At 40.0% G+C, this 23,618-nt stretch overlaps 1 protein-coding gene across 1 annotated transcript in view; it reads left to right on the top strand.

Moving 5' to 3' along the window:
• The window catches only part of RNF217 (ring finger protein 217), a 61,146-nt gene that overhangs the window by 20,131 nt on the left and 17,397 nt on the right, over positions 1–23,618 (top strand). Inside the window, exons 2-3 of the mRNA XM_027692002.1 lie at positions 13,827–14,060; positions 21,689–21,853. Coding sequence (XP_027547803.1) covers positions 13,827–14,060; positions 21,689–21,853 — 399 coding nt within the window. The remainder of the gene's footprint in view (positions 1–13,826; positions 14,061–21,688; positions 21,854–23,618) is intronic.

Genomic DNA, 23,618 nt, shown 5'->3' with positions numbered 1-23,618 from the left:
TGTTTGTTGGAAATTGTGGAGCTGAACACAGTGGGTATAAGAGGTGAGCATACAGGGCAGGGAGGAGTGCCAGGGACTAGCTCTGGAGGAAAGTGTATGCCATCCCTCTCTATCCAGTTGGGAACAAGGGGGTGGGAAAATCAATGAACCTGATCTCTTGGCACCAGGTAAAGTTCTCAGACCTGTTTTAATGAGTACTAGAAATCCTAATGGCTGGGAAAAGTCCTTTTTTGGGAATTGTCAAGCTGTTTTTCTCTCCTACTGTGATGCCAGAAATTCTCAGCTTTTATGATTCTGCTGGTTCAAAAACCTGTAGCATATTGGAGAGGTGGTGGAGGAGTGAAAAGTAGCCACACATGGACAGAAATTCTAAAATTACTGAGTTTATTAGGAAACTAACAAAGCCAAACATTTTTCTCATGCAGCAATGTTTTGATTCTTATAGAGGAATGTCAGTACAACTCAGAATTTAGTTCTGCAGCAATATGCCACTTGTTTTCCTCCTTGCAGGCAGCATTTTGGTGAAAAGTGTATAACAAACACATCACTTATCTTAGTGTTTGTGCATTCTCCTAAAACCACGAAAATCACAAATACAAATATTTCTGCCTTTCTTTTGTACAGAAAATCAATGTGCTTGGGGGCAGCAGTTTTTTAGATGGAAGCAACAGCAGTTTTAATGGCACCTCCTACTACTTGTTGCAGGTTAAAAAGAAACTTTACGGATGCAGAGCCATCACTGCATGAAGATGTGGAGCAACAGGAATAGTTCAGAGGGAAGTCAACTTGTATGTGTGTTATTAAAGTAAGGGAAATTATGTGGATCAGAAAATTTTGAAGAGTAGACTTTTTTCCACCTTGTATGTCAGGCAAGAGGGCCTTTTGTTCCAGGGAAAAAACCTGCAGGAGAGAAAAGATACAAATTGTGGGAAAAGGTAGGGACTTCCTAGGAAAGGCTGATATGGGTGCCTCTTCCTTCTTTTTCCTGAATTTTCTCTTTTCTTCTTCCTCTTCCTACACAAGCTAGCACAGCTGTGGCTGCTTTCCCCTTTCTGAGGTAAACTGCAGCTGGCGGGGCCTCTGTAGAAGCTTGTATTGGTGGCAAATGATGGTAAATCATTGCTTAGCCATAGGGGGTAATTGCAGTGTGCAGACCTAGAAGAACTGTTGGGTTATTTTTCTAAAAAATGGTAATTCTTATTGCATTCCAAATCTGAAACAAAACTAGCATTTCAAGAGAGTTCATATTTGGATAGACAGGTCAGTGGTGTTTGACATCACGTGCTGTGCTTCCATTTCAATAAAAATATCAATTAAATGCTAAATTTGATACTCCTGAAAAGTTTTCTCCTCCTTGCTAACAACCATTCTGTTTATTTACTTGTCTCTTTGTCACGAAAGCTGTTGATCCTCTCTTTTTGGTCTTGCAAAATCTGGATTTGGAGACGTGTACAACCCCCCTTGTGTTCTCTGCTACCGTGCTTTGTACCAATTCCTTTCTATTCCTCTGCTGCTTCAGTTCTTACTTAGTTGCCTCTCTCCCACTGAGGGTGTTTCTTTGGAAATAGTTAATGAAACTAGAATCTCCTCAAAGAGTATTGAATTCAATTACTACTAGAGCCTGTAGTTTCAGAAGTGGAGATGGATATAGTTGGCTTGATACCTCCTTCACCTCACTTCACCTGCCCACTTCCTGGTCCCCAAGCTGCAGTCCTTACTGATGATGGTTTGAAAACTCTGATACCTACTGGTAGGGCAAAACTGCTTCTTTAAATATTCAGTGTGGTAACCCAGTTTCTAGAGCCCTACAAAAGTTTAATGCTGGCAGAAGGGAAGTATCAGGGTGTCTAACAACCTGTTCATCACTTTTCAAACCCTTATAGTCAGTAATCCTTAATTATTTTGGTTTTGGTTTTTTTGCAAGGAGTGGCATTGAGACAAATTTGAATTAATTTTGTTTGTAAATAGGTAGGCAGTATCTACAGAAATGAAAAGTAGTGATTTTCTTCTGATTGTAAGCAGTTTTTCCTTCCATAACCATTTTTAAGTTGGAGTCTCTGGAAATGATACCTTTACTCTTGGAACAGAGCAATGAAATGTATTTAGTAAAAATTTTTTGCAGTGTATGTCAAGTTAAAGAGGTGTCCTGTTCATAGTATGTCTTTTAATAATCATTGTTCTTATAGTCAGCTGCTTCAGTGTTTTGTAGCATATGTGACAGTTCTTGGTAGAGTTCCTCTCTGCTTCTTGGTCTGAAGTTGCTGAGGATACCTACTAGCTGTTTCATTAGAAGTAATGCATTTCTTCATCTTAAAAAGCCTACTTACTTCTTAACAATTCCTTTTGTTTAGCTTCACAGATAAGACTCTTGTATCCTTCAGGGAGACAGCTGAGAGGAGAGCAGGAATTATACCAACAGAAGTGGGAAGACCATCTGAAGGGCTGTGGGGTGGGTGTGAGGGCAGATGCCTGGTTCAGATGTGAAGCTCAGTGAAGGATTTATATGCATGCGGTGAGCATTTTAAGTACTTGAACAAAATCGGAAAATGTAGATGAGTATTTATAAACCTAATAATCACCTAGCTGTGCCAAAATACGGCTATTTTCTGAAGAATGTAAATTTTCACACTTGTGCAGAAAACACTGCTGCTTAGACTCACATGGAGGGAGTGATCAAGTGCAGCCCTCCAATCCTGTAGTTGCCATTAACTGTTTTTACTGAGGAGCTGGTGAGCATATTTCATGCCTGTAGCTTCCTAAAGGTAATCACAGTTAACAAAAGATATGTTTGGTATGTGATCTGAAGGTGTAGATTGACATGACAGGTAAGATGATTGGTGACCAGCTACCTCTACAAGAGTCTCTCCTTGGCCATGTGTTTCCCAGTTTTCTCTTGTGTTGCGAACTAGTGATCATATGTCACAGGGAGAATTAATTCAGCTGCTTCATCTATTGGAAAACTAATTTAAAAACACTTCAGTCTCCTGTGTTAGCCAGCTGAAACTTCTGTTGTTGCATCCCTGTGATTTGCTCTCTAAAGCAGAGAGGAAGAATGGAAAGCTATATTGACTTCTTTCATACATTTTTAGCCATTTGTCAGGGTGCAGTCTCAGGTAATGTCAGTCTTGGCTGACTGTGACCTGATGGAGTGGCTGAAGCATCTGAGACCAGGGCAGAGATACCTAGACCAGCTGGTATGTGAGAGATGTGGCTGTACCTGAACCCCAAACCTTTCAGGTCCGTGTAGGTGTTTGATGACATAACTGGAAATCTTGAGTTAAACTCTGATGCAGGGTAAGCCTGGCATACCATCCAGAAAGAGAAGTCTGTGTGGGTAGAACTCTTCTTTTTCCTTTCTGTTCCAGACCAGTCTCTCTAACCAGCTGAAAAGTATGGCTCCAGAGATCTGAATTCAGTGATGACAAGTTACACTGTTATTCTCCAAGTAATTAAAAACATGAGGCAGGGAAAGGAAGCCTTATTTTACCTTGTGTTTTGTTGTTGTTTTTTTTTCTCCTACATGCAAGTATTTCCACAACCTTGTCTGATCACAACAGTATTTTTGCAATAATGAAATCTCTTCCTCACTGTTAACACTGAATTTTAGCTAGGAGTCTAACCTGGGGCATTTTGACTTATTCTACCTCTGTTCATTTTTGCCTCACCACAAAAGCTGTCGGAGTACAACATTACATGCAACAGCTTTGTCAATTCCATATCAACATTTGAAATAGTAAAAGGCTTGTAGTAAAGGTCATATTATGTTGTTATACTTTTTTTTTAAACACAGATTTATGCCTATAAAGAACATTGCTTTGTTTTATCTTTTTTAAGGAGAATTCATAACAAATGGGAAGTCATAATTTATTCTCTTGTGGAAGACCTGAGGTGAAAATGAGTATTTTAACAGACTAGTCAGCTGATAATACTGCCTTTAGGAATTTAAATGAACTTGCTTCATATTTTCTCTGCTTCAGGTGAAAGTGGGAAGTGGAATATATTGGTCTGAACATGGTTTGTTTTTCCTGGTATATAATGCATATTGTGTGCTTCCCCGCTTGTTTTGCTGTTTCTGATGATTTTGTAATGTTGTAAAGATTCTAGCTGCTTTTGACAGACAAAGCCTGCAGAAATCAATACACAAATTCTCTGTTAATCAAGGTGAAGTTCCAGCTTCAGGTGTGACCCAATTCTGGCAGACTCTTGGGTAGACTGACCTGGCACAGTAACAACCCCCAAATTACAGCCAGAATTTGATCAGCAGGAGAATAAACTCTGATAGTTTGGCTGTTAAATGTGCTGTTTAGAAATTATCACGCACTAGACGAGTGCAGATCCCTGCTGGATTAGATCGCTTGTGGGGCATAGTTGTCCTTTCAACTTTCGTAAGGGGGTTTTTTCTTCTTTGCCGTAGTTTTCTGGTGAGGTATCTTGGGTACCAGTGTAATTGTTTGGTGATGGGTAATTTGATCCCAGCTGGGGTATCACTTTTGCTTTCACTTCTGCTTTTCCAAGTATAGATCAGAACCACTGTTTAAGCTTTTGCCTCAGCTCCCTGGAGAAGGCTGTGCTGTTTGCACTTCTTTATCATGTGTATTTGCTCCCTGTTATGGCTGTATACATCATTTCATTAAATGTGTATTGAAATGTGGTTTTAACTTAACAATGCACTATAAGAAATAACTTCATGAAGTCATGTGAAATTGGAGCTATAGCACAGTATCTGGGGTTTGTCTGAATGATGGTATGTGGGGACCAGCTTGAAAGTCTGTTCTGCATTAGCCTTTCCCAGATCTATCCCAGAAAATGGGTCAGCATACACATCTGTCGCTTAAGCTGTGTAAAAGTTACCAGTTTCTTCCACTTTGTGGTAGCTTTAATAGCATAGCTTTTCACCAAAAGCAGCTTTATTTGTTGTGGATAGGTACTGGTCTGATGAGATGGGAAGAAGGCAGAGCAAAATAACTATTTATAGCTATTTTGTAACAACATGATTGTATGAAAAAATTTCTTTAAGTTACCTTGTTTGTAAGGGGAGACAAGTGATGGTATTTTAACCTCATGTATTCCACCTTGAATCTTAGAAATAAGATAGTCCTGACAATCACCTGCCAGTTAAAAAGTACTTTTCAGGCATGCTTCTGCTTGTACGTATGCAACTCTGCTGTTTCTATATTAAATTTATCAAGTAAAGAGGGCACAAATTGGTTTCATGTCTGATAGTCAAGAATGAAAACATTGATTATTGAATACATGTACAAGAAAACTCACAACCTCAGACCTGGCAGAGATATGGAAACTAAACAGTTGTAGGTATCTTTCTGACGGAAAACAGGACAGTTTAGGAATGGCTGTAAGATGCCTGTCCTTTTTTCTGTGGGCCAGGGTATGTAGATGATCAGGTTGGGCAAGAGAGTAGTTGAAACACTGATGTTAAAAGTTCTTGCTGTTTTTAAGTAATCACCCACATACATGCCAACTCTGTTAGGTTTTGTAGCCCCCTTGTGGGATGGTGTAGTGAGATAGGTGGGAGCATATTTCTCCTCTCCTACCTTCTTTGCTTGATTAAGAGAGCTTTATTTTATGCTAAGCACCACTTTCTGTTGGAAGAATATTAAGCATCATGAAGTGTTTCTGTAAGTACAACAATAAAACATAGCAGCAGCCATTGCAGGAGAAGCCAAAGGTCAATTAAATATTGCTGATGATACCAACTGGTCTTATCTGTATTAGAGGCTCAGTATTACAGATTAGTGAACAGATTGTGCAAATATGCAGTGGTTTGGGCCCTATTTTATTTGAAAGGGGAACTCTGCTTGGCAAATGGGAGTTCAGGAGCCTATTCCAGCTCTCTTGTCTGGTGGGGAACCTTCCTACTAAATACTAGAAGAATGAGCTATTGATCTCCTTTTTTAACATAAATAGTTGTTGGATAAATTGTCACTGTGGATAGATTTTGCTTGTCTGCACCTGAAGACCAAAGTGATGTTTCTCAGTGAAGATTGGGACCACAATTTTTCACTCTTCTGTAACAGTTTATCATGGAATGGTTTGAGTTGGAGGGAACCTTAAAGATCATTTAGCTCAAACTACCCTGCTGTCTGTAGGGATGCCCAGGGCCCCATACAACCTGGTCTTGAGGACTTCCACAGTTTTTCTGGACAACCTGTGCCAGTGTCTCACCACCCTCACAATAAAATATTTCCTCCTAACATCAAATCTAAACCTACCCTCTTTCGGTTTGGAGCCATTACCCCTTGTCCTGTCATTCCATGGCCTTTGTAAAAAGTCCATCTCCAGCTCTCTTGTAGACCCTCTTTAGGTACTGGAAAGCTGCTGTAAGGTGTCCCTGGAGCCTTCTCTTCTCCAGGCAAAACAACCTCAACTTCCTCAGCTGTCTTCTTGGTGCTCCAGCCCTTTGATCATCATCTGATGGGTTACAACTTTTTGTCTGTCTTTAAGAAACGCATGGGAAAGGTTTTGATTGTGATACTAATTATTGTTAATATTTAACAGTATTATTCCTTTGAAATTGATCTGAATTTGGGTTAGTCTAGTCTAAGCCTGGTGGAGGTTGGAGTTTGTTGGATTTCCTGTTGTAAGCAAAACAAGGAAAAAGCTATGTACCTTTTTAAGCATTGATCCTGTAAGAGAGCATCATATAAATAAAAATTACCTGCGCAGGTAACTGAGCATACTTTAGTTTAATCTCCTTAATGGGAAAGGGAGAATAGTATGTTGTTTTTTGGGGTAGTTTGGTTTTTTTGTTTGTTTTTTCTAATTTATTTTTTCTGAGGTAGTGTATTTAAATGTATTACAGTAAACATGTTGTGACTTTTGTGCTTTTGGGAGGTCAGGCATGCTGAAAGCAAGGGTTGCTGCCCAGTGGAAGGGGGAAGGCTCCCATGCTGCCTAGTCGGTGGCTGCTGCTTCACCCATGTCCCATTCTGTTCGACCTGTTCCCTCCTTGCCTTCCTAGGGTGTCAGCATGGGCTCTTGCAGTTTGTCTTTGCCATGACAGAGTGCTCAGACGACCAGGATGGACCCAGATTAGGCTTGGATGGTAACAAATTGAGAAATAGGTGGCAGTTTCTACATGTCTTGTGCTGGCTTTAGGAGAACAAACTGGCCTCTGAATTTAAGGGTGAAAATTAAAGAATGAACTGATTACTTTTTCTTATTTTACAAGAGTCAACTGTGCAAGTTGGCTTGTTCTGGTTCTGTTTTTTGGCTGTGATGTTTTCATTCTGATGCTGAAAGTCCAACAAACAATTATCATTATAAAGAAGGTCTTGCTTTTTTGCTACTTGTATTTCCTAGTACTACTGTGACCTTTGAGCAGGGTTTGCTCCTGAGATGGCCAAGTTATTGAAGCATATCATGATATCTGGATGGTCTTATGGCCCTTGCTTCCTTTCTGTAATCCTTTCCGTAATCCTTTCCTGCACCTGCTCAGTTTTAGTGGGGTCTTTTGGTCTCATTCCTAGGCAGGAGCAATTACCTCTGTTTGCCTACCCAAAAAGGGTGGGTATCTGATTCGATCTGCTCTCATCAAAGCTCTTCTGTCTTGAGCATCTTTTTGTCTTTTAGTGAATGTGTCTTCTAAGGCAGAGAAAAAATACCATACCCATACTTAGCTAGCATTGCTAATAGGAACAGCTGGTCAAAATCAGAAAGCTTTTGTGCTTTTCCTTTTTCCCCTTAATGAAGGGATTGGGTCTGAATCCTCCAAGGCTTGCAGTTTCTGCCATGCTTCCTCACAGGTTACCTTCCTCTGCTGGGATTTCCCCCTCCCCTTGCCCCCACACACCACAGGAAAAGAGATAAAAGATTACTTTATCTTGCACTCTCCAGAGCTCCCAGAGGTTGTGAAAGCTTTCTGCCAGTTGATCTCTGTCTGACTCTGGCATGCCTCTTTGCCAGAGAGTGACCCAGCTCAATAGGCAGCCATCTAGGTGTACCAGCCCTGGTGATTTACAGCCATGGGACTAAGCATTACCTCTGCTGTGGGTTATTGAAGATGCCAAAACACTAGGGCAGAAAGCACATAACCTCCATACGTGCCGATGAGATGCACTAGGTTTGATGAGTAGTGGCAGGCAGATGGATGATTTAATGCAGTGCAGTTTTTCTACATGCGTTACTGAGGTAAAATTGTTTGCTTTTTTAATTCATTCAGTGAAGTAACAGGAGATGAAAAGGCAAAAAGGCAGAGCTCTGCAGGTTGATAATTGTTTACATCTTGCAAAGGAGAATTACAGTAATAATTAGTTTTTCTACAAGTAATTTTCTATAAATCCCATCCCTATGTGAACATAAGTAAAATCTGTGAACAGATTGATTGATATCAAAACCATGTGAGCAGGTAACACCTAATCCTGTGGAAGAAAAAGAAAAAGAGTAGAGCTTCATGTCACCATGTCTTCAAATGAAAAAGCAAACTAAGAGACTTTTAAGAAAAAAGTTCGGTTGAGTTTAGGCGCGTTCTGAAAAATATCTTGCTAGTTTATCATCACTGTTTTTAGAGAGTCCTAGATGAGACGGTGGAGGGAAAAAGAGATTTGCACGGGAAATGGACCCCAGTTTGGGGTTTTGCTCCAGGCAGCTGAGGCTAGTTTTGCCTGTTAAGGTTTTGGGTTGTTTCTGGGGCTAAAGCCGCTCAAACCTTTGATGTTCTAGTGGTGGTTGAATTGCAGTTATATATATGGAGATTCCCTCCCAGCTTCTTGCTTTAGAGTGCCTTTCTCCTGGAGGACGAGATCTTAAAAGTTCTTCAAAGGCCCTGAGACTTCTTTTTTTGTCTTTTTTTAGTGTTGACAGTGTGATAATGAATGCAGAACTCATTAAAAACAAATTATTGTCAAAACTAGAAGAGGTGGTGTCTGCTCAAGTCCGCTCAGTGTTAGAGCCTAAGTGACTCTCTCTGAATGTCACATGGATCAGGAACCATCATATCATTGTCATGGCTTCATCCAGATGTGTAGTACTTGTGAAAAGACAACAAAGACTACTTCCAGGATATGTGAAGGGGAACATACCTTTCAAGGTAGTTCGACGTGAGCTTGTGACACAACAGGAATTTTTTTTAGCGGAAGTCTCTGGTTCAACTTTTATTAATATTAAATGGCCATTTTAAATACAACTTGAATACACTATTTTGAACTCCTCCTGGATCCTTTTGAGGTTAGTGATACATGCCCCAATAAAGCTAGCAAAGCCCTTCCCTTCTGAGAAGTGATGATTCTTAACTGGAGTGAGGTTACAGGTGATGGTTGTCAGAGAAGATGGTGGAGCAAGTTAATGAGAAAGGGATTCAGAAAGTAATTTATTGTAAGTCTGCTGAGAAATTAAATTTAATTAAAGGGGGAAAAATTGGGGACCCAGACTGATGAAGTTAGTACTCAAACCACAAACATGGTCACAGAACCGTAACCTTAAAGGCAGGTGCAAAATGCGTAGTAAAAGTTTGTATGTTCTTTGGTTGGCACTTCTTGAATCACATCTACTTGGATTTCATTTGGTTAGCACCTACCACTGTGGAGTCCTGAACCGTGGTAAGTCCTTCAAGTGCTTTCCATGAATTTTTATTTTTTTTTTTTTTTTAAGAAAATAAATTCAAAATGACACACTTCTCAAACCTACAAGAAAAATAATTCTTCACTGATTTGGAACTTATCAACAAAAAAGAAAGATATTTCCAGTGAACTAGAAAGGAATAGGACTTTGCTTATAAATAAAGGGAATTTTAATCCAGTTGATTTTTTACCAGTAGAACATGAAAGTCTTGTAGACTATATTGTCCCTTCACTTGCATTTGTGTATTTCAAAAAAAATACTTTTGTATGCATAACTTCCTTGGTAATTTACAGGGTATAATAATATATATATTATTTGTATAATATAATTTGGGTATAATTTGGTGTACTGGTAGACATTAAATTTCTCTACGGAAGTGCATATGACATAGGGCAATATTCACTTTCAGCATTAGTAGGTAAGAAGAGCAATTTAGCATATACATACACTCTGAACTAAGAGTAGAGTTTCAGTTAGAAAATATTTGTTTGTATGTGTCTATTTTAAAGTAGAATGGCCCCTTCTTTAAGGAATATAGCTGTAATACAGCTAACCAAGTACAGCCTGCAAAGGTTACTTTATGTCCAGCTTTGAACCAGGCTAAATGACAGGTATAAATCAGTGCTTCTCCAGTCTGGTTTGAACTTTGCTTGCTGTGTAGCTAACAAAGATTTCCTTTAAAAGAAAGCTCAGTAGGTGGAAATAATTTTCTGACTTCAACTATCATGCCACCTGTTTTTGTTTTCTATTGCTGGTGTTGCTGCTTTTTGGGGCACTAAGTGTATCAGTGTAGAGTCTGTATGTGTGTCCTGTCCCTGTTCCTCCCTGCCAGGGCTCCCCCCCTGCACCCCTACCTGCCCCAAAAACAGCTTTAAAAGAAAAGTCAAGAATTGGCAGAGAGGTATATACTGCTCTCCTGATAGTTTAAACATCACCTTTCTGTAGGATGAAATGTGTTAGAGCTTGCTTTCTCCTTATGAATTGTAACCAGAGCCAGCCCCTGCTGAGATGCTTTACAGAAGTGAAGCGCAACTGAGCATAAGAGCTGGATGCTGCCTGACGTTTAGCACCAAACTGCAACTCAACTGCTTTTAGACGTAGTCATCCTTCCTCATGCTGTGAAAATACACTATGCTATTGTGTACATTGAGAGTTCTGAGGTCCTTAATACACAGTGGTATTCTTAAAACGTGAGGATTTGACATTGTGAGAAGCAGATATTGAGGGGATAAGGCTCTTCAAAACAAAAAGAAAATGAAGGAAAATAAAAGATATTTTTACTCATAAGAGATCTTTTGTTTTTTCTTTCCCATTCTGTAGCACCTCCTGAGCCTGTGGCAGCAGGTAGCCTAACAGGCTATCTCTAAAGCTGTACTGCCATCAATTGCTGATGCTAGTGCACAAAGATGGACTGTTACGGTAGGACAAGGCTCCATTGAAGTTACTGCTAATAAGCTCTGTTCACTTCAGTCCCATTCAAAGCACAGGAAAAGGATCAATCTCTGCCACACTTGAAAAGCTGAAACTATCAGAGGTTAAAAATTATTTATTTCAAGTGGGTGTAAAACAGATTTTCAAAATAAACACTGAAACCACACATGACTCTTACCACATATATTAATCGTATTCTGTGTGGGCATGAAATACAGAAAGTGTTGAGCTTTGTATTCCTTCACTTTTATAAATACAGGTTTGTTCCAACTAGCATTTAATAAAAGCAATGTTTAAGTACCAGCTTCTATGTCAGATACAATGCACGTTCTCATTATGTAGTGCTACTCCATTGTAGCTTAGTTTACACTCTTATTAAAAGAGGCACATCCTTTTTCTATCTCCCTAATGCTTAAAAAAACCAAACCAAAACAAACAACAACAACAAAAAAACCCCACAAAAATACCCCCCCCCCAAAAAAAAACCAACAAAAAAACCCAAAACCACAAAAAAACAACCAAACAAAAAAACCCAAAACCATGAAGTAGTTGTAGATGGAATTATTTTGATTATTTGGTTTTTAAGTGTTGTACCTATATTTCTCTAAAAAAAGTGTATGCTAATCCTAGTGCAATGGCTTTTTATATTTCTGTAGCAAATTGTTTTCTTAGTTTGTGTTTGAGTGCTTAGTGCTACATTGATTGTCATCTGCTTTTTAAGTACAGCTTCATGATGTACAGGGTCATTCTTTCAAGAAGAGTCACTCTTGTGGTGCCATATGCTTGGTTTCAATTTTTAAATGCTGCTACAGGTGAATTAGTATCCTACAGGTATAAAATGTGGACATTCCCCAGCATGCAGTTAGTGGAATTTTGGGGATTTTTTTTTTTCCATACCTTTGATTACATCCTCCTTCTGTACTTAGACTTGTCCGTGTAAAAGCCAAACTGACCCTAGCCTTCTTTGGACATGGCTGAGCTCTGCTCACTTTTTAAACCTGAAAATGAAATTTAAGGAAGTTCCTTCCTAAGAGTAGGTGTATTGCTGGGAGAGCTGTCTCTCCATACTGCAGACAGATCTGCCTCCGTCCTGACCTGCCTGCACCCTGAGCGGAGTGTGCTCAGGGCATCATGGCAGCAATGGCTGGCTGAGGTGTTCTCCACCATGCTCTGGTCTGAGACTGCTGCCACCATCCACACTCTGCTTTTCTTTATCTAACATATACCTAATCTCTTTACTCTCCATAGTTTTAGCTATATTGCTGAGAGAATAGAGGTAGTGCAGTAGGGATTTTTTTGAAATCAGTGTGAAACTTGGGTTTGATACCATGGTGTTATGACTCTCTTCTAATCCTCTGGCTCCTGACTAAATTATCATTCAGTTAGAGCCCATATGGCTTAATTACTGAGGCAGCAATGACAGTGTTATGTTGCTTTTCAGGGTTTTTCCTTCCTTTAGCTTAAATACTTCATTAGTAGAGTCTTTGTGTCTTCTGGTACCACTGTGCAGCAGCGAGATCTGCGTCCAAATCTGAGGTGTTTCCATTTTATTTAGAGTATTGTTTGGCAGGTTCCTCTAATAAGAGGATATTCTTTATTCCTCTAAAGAATAAGCAGTCTAGGGAAATCAAACTTGCCAACCTTGAAACACTAATTCCTGGAAAGATGTGCTGGTTGCACTCATTTTTCTCTGCATGGAGATATTCAGTGATGAAGGAGTTGGCTGGTGGTCAGCTCCACTTGTACAGTCAAAAATCACTCACTCAACATTACTTGGGACAGACACAAACATGTTCTAGCTGGGTCCTTGCAGACTCTCAAGATCCAGCAGGGTTCATTAACCTTGGCTCACTGCCAAGCAAATGCAACTCTAGTGTGCCGAGACTAAGTAGAATCTGCTGTTTTGGCATGGAGTCCAAGCTATTAAAGCCTGCCAAGCGTGAAGGGTGCAGATCTAGGTCCAGTGCAGTTCTTGGATCCAGGAGCTCTGGAAACACATTGCGGATCTCTGACCATATGGATCAGCTTGGGACCATCAGGGCTTATTAGATCAACAACAGTTTCTGCCCTGTTAACCTCAAGCTTATTTCTGTGCCTGGTTTTAGTTCAGTTTTTATTAAGTTTTTTATGGGGTTTTTTGTTGTTCTTGGTTGGGGTGGGGTGGGGTGGGGGTGTGTGTTTTAAAACTGACTCTGAAGTTTGGGGAAATTTATTAGCTTGATCAGCCTCAGGCTCAGCTAAAAATTTCTGCACTTGCAGTATGGCATGTAAGGAGCTTCTTGGAAGCAAACTGCACATGCACTGAGCGTGCTCAGCAGGAACCAGCTCAGGGCTAGCACTGAGTTGGAGCTGCTAGACTCTGATCTTAAATTGACTTTTAATTCCTCTATGCTTTAATTCCCAGCTCATTTTGCAGTGAAACAGTATCCACTGCCTGCTTTCTCACAACCTATATGAGCCATGATATTGGAGCTCTGACCATTACACCCAAAGTACAGAGGCCTGGATGGACTGTGCCAGTTAGGACTTGTGTTTTGGTTTTGTGGCGTGTGTAGCCATGGTACGTACTAGTTAGACTGTATGTTTAATACCTACCGATGTCATAAGGGTAATTAGCTTTCTTGTTTAGATTTGAAAATACTCTAGAAAAATTGCAGTGTGCTTGATGTAAGTCAAAATAATTTTAAGAAAATATGCTTGATAGTCTGTGCGCTGTTACAGTACTTGAAATTATTTTTGCTCACAGAATTCACGAGTGCTTGCTTAACTTTTCCAGGCAAAAGGTCATACAGCTCTTATGGGTTTTCTTTCATATGCAGGTGCAGCTGGGACAAGCGGATATAAAATGCCCTATCACAGAGTGCAGCGAACACCTGGATGAAACAACTGTCCTCTATAACCTGCCCCATGATGACATCATCAAGTATAAATATTTCCTGGAACTCAGCCGCATTGACTCCAGCACCAAGCCATGTCCTCAGTGCAAGCACTTTACAACCTTCCGGAGGAGAGGCCACATTCCTACCCCTGCCAAATTGGAGAACAAATACAAAGTGAGCATGCTTGCTAGGGCTGTGGGTTAGGTAGCAGTGCAAAAGTAGAACAGCATTTGGTGGGCATTAAATGAGCTTTTTTTGCTTCACTGGAGCCGTGTGCAAGCTGTGATTAGGAATATGAATCTGTAGTATGTTGTTGATTAACTACTTACTTGGCTTCAAATAGTTCAAGTACTTAAACTTCAGCCTCTTTTTTTTTTTGGCAGGCAGTGTAATTTTGTCCTGACATACATTTTAATTTAAAGAGTGTTTTCTCTCGACATGCGAACATTATGGTCACAATCAGAAGAGACTGGGGAAAGGGAACTTATCACTATAACCAATAATTCTAGACACACTACCCTTAAGTTTTCCCTGAAACTCCGGGTAAATGAATTCTGGTCATTTATGGTGTTAGGCAGTTGGCATTGCTCCTTCCTTAGTAATAGAGCTGTTGTCCATCCTGCTTCTTGGTTTTGGTTTCTTCACTCTCTTACCAGAGGTAATACATTACTGTAGCCTCATCACTCATGATGCAAAAACTTGAGAAATAGGAGGGGGAAAAAACACTTCTACAGCATTTCTTTTCATAGAAGATTTGCTTTTAGTGTGATTTGAATCAAAGATAAAAAGCAGGAGTTTAGAAGAAGCTTTGGGCTGCTGAAGGTCCATCTGAGTTCCAGAAGATGACGTTTCTGTCTGCAGCATCATGTTCTGTGTTAGTTTTCCATCTGGTTATTAGATTTGATGTGGTTAATTTCATGATTGAGCTGGCCTTTCCTGGACAAACCAGTTCTCCTCAGTAGGACTTTAGATGACTGTTTAGATAACTCTAATTACACAGCATAAGATTCAGCCCAGTATGAAGATTAAAAGGTAGAAAGTTGTGTATTCATTGGAGTTGAAAAGTTGGTAAAGCTTATTCTGAGTTATGAGCTATTTATGTATATCTGTGCAAGGCATGAATTACATGCCACAATCACAATGTCTGTTGGACTCAATGTTTTCAGATTTTTGGTGTCTTACATTGAGGTGGAAAAATTTGAAACTGCAGGTAAAATTCCTTCCGCTCACAGCCATTCTCCTTCACCCATCTGCTTCATCATCACCACACATGAGATGTAGTCCAGGGTAGATGAGAGCGGATAAGGCTTCTGCAGCCACCTCTCTTGAAGTGTCAGGAGCTGTTACTGTCTCACAAGTGTGGGTCATAGGTGGTGCAGCTGTTGTATCATGGGCATGCCAGATCTGAGAATATTCCTCAAGGCATAACCAGTGCTCTTTAATGAGTCAAAATGCTACAGTTAAAATGTTCCTACAACTTCCCTACAATCAGGAGGAATGGGTGACTGTGATGCATAGTACAAGCCAGCAGCAGTTCACTGGTCCTGTGGTGGTTCATTATATGTAGCTCTGATCTGCAGAGCTTAAGTCTCCTGGGAACAGACTCTGGCAAAATGTGTCCTTTGAGCTGAGCCCAGGTGTTGCGTGCAAGAATGTCTCATTGATGCTAGTCAGAAATATAATTAGGAAAGTGCTAGCAACAGTGTGGACGATCACGGTCCAGAGGGCATCAGCCTACTCTCTGAACATCTAGTGTTTTCTGGTATACACACAGTTTTAGTGATTTATTTTAAGCTTAGCACAAAGAGAAGTTTTGCTGCAGGGAGAAGGTTTAGAAAGAAGACTATATCAGAGATTGAGTATATGTGAGTAATTACATACACACATAGCTGTGGACCAATATTATCTCGGTTTTCTTAGGTTCTCACGTGATTGCTTGTGTGCATCCTCTCTGTGTCCTGAATGACAGGCTTTTTGGAGGTAGAAGCTCATTTTCTTTTGCTTATAGTGTTAGGAGATGTCTGACTGGAGGCTCACGAGGCTCACATATTCATGTGCGAGCAATATGAACAGCAATTGCGCCAGATGAATTCTGCACCAGCACTGGAAGTGCTGGCTTCAAGAGAAGCCATGTGGGGAACATCTATGCACAAGCCTACTAGTAATATCACATGAGTGCTCAGTGCCAGTACACTTACTCTCTTATACACTGCAACAGGAAAGCACTCTAAAATCCAAAAGTTGTTTGAACAGACACTTCAAAAATGTTATTAATGCCATTTCTAAAATTTGATACAGTATTTAAAATGACAAATAACATCAAAATTTAAAGAGGCAGCAAAGTAGCAAAGTTATAAATTAATTTTCCTTACTATAGCTGTTTTATGTCAGCTAAATTGATCTAGGCCCTGCAGTTGAATTGGCTGAGATTTAAATCTTTGTATGCTAAACCTAGAAAGTGAGTATGTTGAGGGAGAAGGAGGGGAAGAAAAGGGGAACTTGCTATCCAAACCTTTCTTCTACTATTAATGCCACTTAGGACAGCAGGACAGCAGTGGGACTACTTAATTTCCTGTATCAAGTATTTGTATCACAAATAGATCCAGCTTTAAGTAAGGAAACACCCCTGTCCCCTCTCATATGACCTAAATTGGGAATGTAAGACTTGATTGTAGACAAGACCCTAATAAAGCTTTGATCAAAGCTGTTATGCCAAAGTGCAAAGGAAATAGACAAAAATTGAAAAATTGCTAGTTAAGTTCCTGTGTGTGGAACATATAAGGGTTTCACAAGAGTAAGATGACTTGCTCTGTGTGGGGTTTGGGGATTCCCCCCCCCCCCCAAGTCCTGGCTTTCAACTGTTGTTTTAATGTTAGTTCTTTAACCTGGCACCTGCCATGGAGAAGCAATACTTGATTCTTGGACTCTTATTTCTGCCTTGTCAATCTCTAGGTTCATAATGAAGTTTTCTAGTTCTGTCAAGAGATACATGTCACATAAAAGGAGGACTTGAGTGTTTGGCTTTGCAAGTGCAAATGTGTTTTCAATGGAGTTGTTAGATAAACAGTCTTTTGTTTTAACTGCTGAAGAGTTTCTGAAACTTGTTGCTCTTGAACTATCAGGAGTCCATACCAGCAGAGATGCTGTGATAGAGCTGATCTGCGTTATTTATACCAAGTAGTTCCTCACTTTTTGGATCAGATTTTAACCTTTAAGTCACAGATGTCTTCATGGCTGTATATCACTTCAACCTACCTTGAGCCTCAACTGCTGTGGATATGGAGATTTTGCCGTGCTTTCCGTCTTTCCTTTCAGCTGTTCATTCCTGCCAGCCTGCTTTTGCTCATGTTGATGTTTTGGTGTAACACTGGGAACTGGATCAAAGATCAGCCCTAATGGGACAAAACATTTGTTTGTTTTGTTGTTGCTTCATTTTCAGCTGCTACAAGAAAGAGGTTGGGTTAGTGATGAGGAGAAGGAAGCTGTTTGGGCCGGAGCCCATATTTATTTTCAAATAAAGTGACAGTAGCTGTAGCTAGAGACTGTAATTCATGTGATCAGTTAGTTGCATAATTAATTTGACCATCCTATTATATAGCTAGTGTTCCATCACCAGCAGAAAATCCCACTAAACTTTTTGCACCTTGAGGTTCTCAGAATATTTTTCCTGTGCAGTCAGTTTTGCTATCATCATATCACATTAATCAGTGTTTTGTGTTGAAGTTATTTATCAATTTTGAAAGGTCTTTTCCTGAGAAGTGAGGAAACTGATAAATAAAATAGTTTGCAGTAAAAAGGCTAGCTAAGAAAAATGAAAAATGTTAGCTTCAAAGGTCAGTGTTTCAGAAAGCTGAGAACCAAGAGAGTTGTGTAAGGTTTTCTATTTCAAGGGAGACTGACCTCTAGTATAGACTGACCTCCAGGCATAGAGGTTTGTGTATATATCCATCCTCTCAATTCTAATCTATGGAAATGGAAATCATAAAATAAATGGGAAAATGTTGGTGTGAGGAAAAACATATTTGAAAAAACGCTGGGTTAATGTTTTGGGCTTTTGTAGTCTGCTTTGCTGGACTATATTTTACTGGTTTAAGTCATATGTAGATAGCACTTCTGTGCCCTTGTTACAATGGTTTCATGCACTAATACTGAAGCATAAAGCAAATCATATTTGACTTTCTTTCAGAACAGCAGAGAAAGAGTGGAAAAAGAATATGAAAGACTGCAGTATTTGCCCCTTCGTGTTTCTGTTTCTTAAGCACGTTGGTGTCACGCTGCATCCAAGTTTGAATGGGTTTAGGAGTTTGTTTTGTGATCACTAGTTCCAAGAAAAATAAGGTTCGTAAGTGATTAAACACATAGTTTTCTTTGCCTGCTTAGTGTATGCTCAGCATTGAACCATGGAGAAGGGAAGTGGCTCATTCAAAATATAAAAACTATTTACTAGTTCAGTTTTGAGGAAGGTGCTGTCAGGGTGGCAGGTGGAAGAGGAAACTGGTAATGAAACATACAGTTTTCACTAGTTCGGTTAGTTAGGGCCATTTGTGGTAAAAAATGTTATTTCAAGTTCATACGGTTATAACCTCATCTTGTATTTCAGTACTTTCTAATTAATGTATTTGGAAACAGGTGATGTCAGTATGTGTGTAAGTTTAAATATATATCCTGGTGGCTGCTCTATTACTTTCACTTATGTAACTGCTATAATAGAAAGATAGAACATGCAATGAATTTGTGTCAGATTTTCACCAAAAACCAAACCAAAACTGAACCCACGAAACTTGTTTTAAATTAAGTTGCCAATTTTTTTTGAGAAAGAAGATTTAACTTGCAGCTTTTCTACCTGGTGATTTGTGTTTGTATTTTTTTAACATCTGTGTTCTGTCTCAAATGTCTGAATATTACAACTATTAAAAGTAAGTCATACGTACAGGATATCAGAATTTAATATCACACTCTTAGTGTGTCTGCTTGATATGAAGGAAATGTATGTATTGTAATACTTAAATGCAGATACAATATTTTTTTCTTTACAAAGGTAATGACCAGTAGATGGTAACAGACTAAAATGTTATGTATTGAGAAGAAAGTCTCTTAATTTCTTGATGCTGTTTCACTTCTGTGCATTCCAGCACAGCAAAGGACCATGAATGGGGACATGCTGTCTTAAGGGTAGTGAGAAAATTTTCTTGATCCTTAATTCCTATTCTTGCACTTGATGATCCACAGATGTGGATTAGTGTAAAGAGGTAAGCTGAAGTGATGCACTGAGCAGCACATTGCATAAAATACGTATAATACGTGGTTAAACAGGTAAAGATGTGCTGGTTTAAAAGTGAACCGGTGGGAGAAATGAACCCAACTCTAGAGAGATTATAAATTGGAGTTACAATTTACTAAAAATAAATTACAATAGATGCAACGATACAGAGAAAACCTTGTTTTAACCCACAAAAAACAGATGTATAGCCCAGCCCCTTGGGACAAGAACAGAACAGTGTTCTTTGGTCCCTGTGCTGAGCACCATGTGGCCCCCCTGGGTGCAAACTAAAAGGAGAGGAAAACCTGTTGGTCCAGGTGATGATGGTAGTTCTGTTGAGGTAATTTTCACAGTCTTGTCAAGAGTGGCAGTCACAGTCCTGTTGGAGTTCTGGTCCTCCTCTGGATCCAAGGAGTGATACCAGAAGTCCCAAAACCCCAAGATTATATATGCTCAGGTTCAGGTGGGAACGTCCAGTATCTCCCCCAGGGTAGGGAGTTTCACAATGGGTGATTTAAGTGAGTCTTGTGATATTTTTGGAGTCTTTGATGGTCTAGGTATTGCAGCTGCCTATTATGCCAGTCCAGTATGGCCCATTAGCAAAGATGACCCCTCAGGCTGGGTGTGAAGGTGCTAATTCCTCCCTGGGATTGGGGGGGGTTATCACAGCTGAGTCCTTAGATGTGCCCTGGGCAGCTGCTGCAAATGATCCATTATCAACAGTCCATCAGAAATGACATAGAGGGTGTAGAATACAGAGTTTTGGTTATACCCACATAGTAATAAACTGGTCCTGGCTGCTGTAACTAGGACAACATCGCACAATGCAAACCAAACTATGACTGTTAGACACTGCTGCAGTGGAAAAAATAATATTGCTCTTTACTGGTGAAGTTAGACAGCCACTGAAAAATAGGTTAGCTAGGGTCATAGAAATGCTCAGGTTGAGCAATTGTGTCAATTAGGTTTGCAATGTGAAACAATAAAGGCAAAAAACTAAATGCTCTCTCTGTGTATAGAACTTGGGGAATAGCATTAAAGGTAACAGACGGCTTCATTTCTAGGTCATGCATCAGAGATCAGATCAGCTTTGTATTATCATGTTGGTAGTGATAGATGTAGTGAGTGCACATATAAATAATTTAGGCTACCCTCCAGCAAAACATATATAAGGGAGATCAGAGCACCTACTTTGGACTTTTAACTGTAGTCAAGGAGGCACACGACCAGTTAGCATGTCTGAACAGAGGGCACAGCAACTGCTGGGAGTGAGAACTTCAGAAATGCATTTCGGAGATTTCACATGTGACTACACTCTAGGATGCAGTTTCCTGAACAGCACCCCCACACCATCCATGGGCAGCACAGACATGTTCATGGTTTGGTGGTGAACCAAATGTGGACACACATATAACCTTTGTTTGACTGGTGGAATCCCTCAATCCCATCCATCAGCTGGTACAAAGCCAGGGTAGTGCCAGACATAGACTGCAACTGGAGATGGTGGACAGGGCTCAGCAGTCACTTGAGAGGTGTGATTTCCCATCTTTCAGGCTGAGACATTTTTCAGCCAAACACAGCAGAATTGAACATGTTGCAAAAGCCTGGATGTGCCTGTGTCTAATAAGGTTTCTGGTTCTTGCTTTCCTTAGTCATGATCCAGGTAGGAGGCCTGTCTTTCATCAGATAAGAATATGCCTCTATTTATTATTTGGCAAACACAACAACTGCCATAGCTTTTCAAACAGAAAATGAGCAGGCTCTGGAAGAAGACGACATGATGACGATGGTACCTGTTTGACGTAATGATATAAAACCGAGGGAGTGGAAAGAATAGATGCTTTCTCAATATGAGTGTGGCTTGTGGTTTTTGCTATTAGGTGTGGTCTGTAGCAAGCAGGCTGTTTGTCACGGCCTCAACTTGCCTTTACGCAATCAAGAGCAAAAGGAGGTGCCTGACTTCCAGTTGGTTGTTCTGGCTCTTGGATAAGAACCTTGCTCATGGCCCCTGTTCCCAGGACCATTTCTAATATAGCTTCATAACCCATTCTGGGTTCTGTAGAGCCCCCTCAGAAGACTGACTTACACTCTGGTAATAGCCTAGGCAGTGAAGTTTATTACTAGAAGATGACAGATCTACTGCAATGAAAATTGTCTGCTAATTTTTAGGTGATCTCACAAATGTAGGAAGCAAGTGAATAAGCTTCCTGGATTTTGCCTTTTATCAGTTGAGCCACACCATGTATTTGGGGAGCAGTTCCTATGGTTGAACCATAGGAACAAGTAGGTTTACTTGTGTTTTGTTTGATTGAGGCCTTTCCTGACTTTAGCAATTGCTTCTGTATTTTCTCTCTTTTTTAAAAAAAAAATAGAACAAGTTAACTTCCACAACTTCTTGTGTTTTTAAAACAGACCCTTCAAAAGATGCTGGACCTTTGCTGAGCAGCTACTCTCTTAATTGAAGAGCAGTGGTTTTAAAACAGGCTTTCTAGTTGGATCAGCATCCAGCTTGTAAACATGTGGTGTTTTCTCATTTGTACAGATCCAGTGTCCATCTTGCCAATTTGTTTGGTGTTTCAAGTGCCACTCTCCCTGGCATGAAGGTGTTAACTGCAAAGAATACAAGAAGGGAGACAAGCTGTTACGTCACTGGGCCAATGAAATTGAACATGGGCAGAGGAATGCCCAGAAGTGTCCAAAATGCAAGGTGAGCTGCTCTCCCTTGGCTTGCAGGTATTGTTCAAATATATATTTAAAGTAAATATTTTTAGCTTCTGCTCAGCATTGAAAATGAAATTCACGCTTGCCCTGCAGGGTCTTTTCAATGACCCCTTAAGAAAAACAGGTCAGATGTTTTACTTGCTGGTTTCTGCACTGATTCTGCAGAATATCTGCCTGTAAAAGCAACGTTATGGAAATAGTAAGAGGGGGCATTGATATATGCTTAGAATCACAGAATCATAGAATGGTTTGGGTTAATGAACGTGCTACAGAATAAATCATTCCTAAAACAAAGCTTTAAAGAAATGGGAAGCTGTAGAGAAATATGATGCCCTTTGTCAGATTTTCTAGAGAGTTAGGGTGAATTCAATTTCACAAGGCAGGAAGTAATCTGTCAAAGAGTTAAGGGAGAGTTTAAGATTTGGCGAAATTGTGAGTTTTTTAGGATTAAATGTCAGTTCTGCACGAGTCACATCTCAAGGTGTGACTTCACAGGCTGCACCTCGAGTACTGTGTCTGATTCTGGGCCCCTCACTTCAAGAAAGACATTGAGATGCTGGAGTGAGTCCAGAGAAAGGCAGTGAACTGGTGAAGGGTCCAGTAGGTAAATCCTGTGAGGAGTGGCTGACGGAACTGGGGTTGTTTAGCCTGGAGAAGGCTCAGGGGAGACCTTACCACTTTCTACAACTACCTGAAAGGAGGTTGTAGCGAGGTGGAGGTTGGTGACTTCTCTAGTTCAACCAGCAACAGGACAAGAGGACATAGCCTCAAGCTGCTTGAGGGGAGGTTCAGGCTAGACATCAGGAGGAATTTCTTCACTGAAAGAGTTGTCAAACATTGGAATAAGCTGCCCAGGGAGGTGGTGGAGTCACCATTCCTGGAGGTGTTCAAGAAATAACTGGACATGGCACTTCATGCCGTGATCTAGTTGACAAGGTGATGGTCAAAGGTTCGACTCAATGATCTCTGAGGTTTTTTCCAACCTAAATGATTCTGTGAAGTGTTTCTCATTAGTTAGTTTAATTTTCAACGCTGAAGTACAGTTGTACACCCTAAAAATATCATTAATCTATTCCAGGATAGGAAATACTTCCTACTACTCAAATGAGATTCGACAGCCCTGCATACCCCTGACCTGGTTGCCCTTAATGAAGGAACTGTTACCTTGGTTCACTATTTTTTTTCATACCGAGGGAGTAGTAAGTCAGAACTTTAAGAGCGTCATGGTGGTGGGAGACTGTCCTTTTTTTTTTTTTTTTTTTTTGAAAGAGAATACCTAGTCTGAAATTTTCTATTGCTCTAAATCTACATAGACAGGACAGAGTAAGGAAACTGGAATGTTTGGTAGAAAATAAATATTGAAAGCGAGATTTACTCATAAATATACCAAGTATATGTCACACTTTGAGCCTTACACTGTGCAAATAAGAAAATGTTCATCAGCTTAGTAAGTGTCTCATTTTGGTCTTTGGGAAAGAAATGCCTGTGATGCCATAGCTTGAAAGATTTCGAAACACTAAGCAAAATTGGAAAGCTCTAAAATAGGCAGCTAGTTATTTACCCTCCCTCATGCACATGTGACGTTTTAACAGAGTTTTTACAGCTTGCTCTTTGGTAAGAGTTGATAGGTTTGAGCCAGTTTCAAAAATGTTCAGTTTCTGGGAAGTCATAAAGTAAAATCCTTTGTTCCTTTTGGAGTGGGATTTGTGTTTTGGTTTTAATTCTTTGACTTGTGTCCAGATTCAGATTTT

The sequence above is a fragment of the Neopelma chrysocephalum genome, unplaced genomic scaffold, assembly GCF_003984885.1.
Source record: "Neopelma chrysocephalum unplaced genomic scaffold, ASM398488v2 Primary Assembly neopelma1_23, whole genome shotgun sequence".
NCBI lineage: Eukaryota > Metazoa > Chordata > Aves > Passeriformes > Pipridae > Neopelma > Neopelma chrysocephalum.
This window is presented reverse-complemented; position numbering and strand designations above follow the sequence as displayed.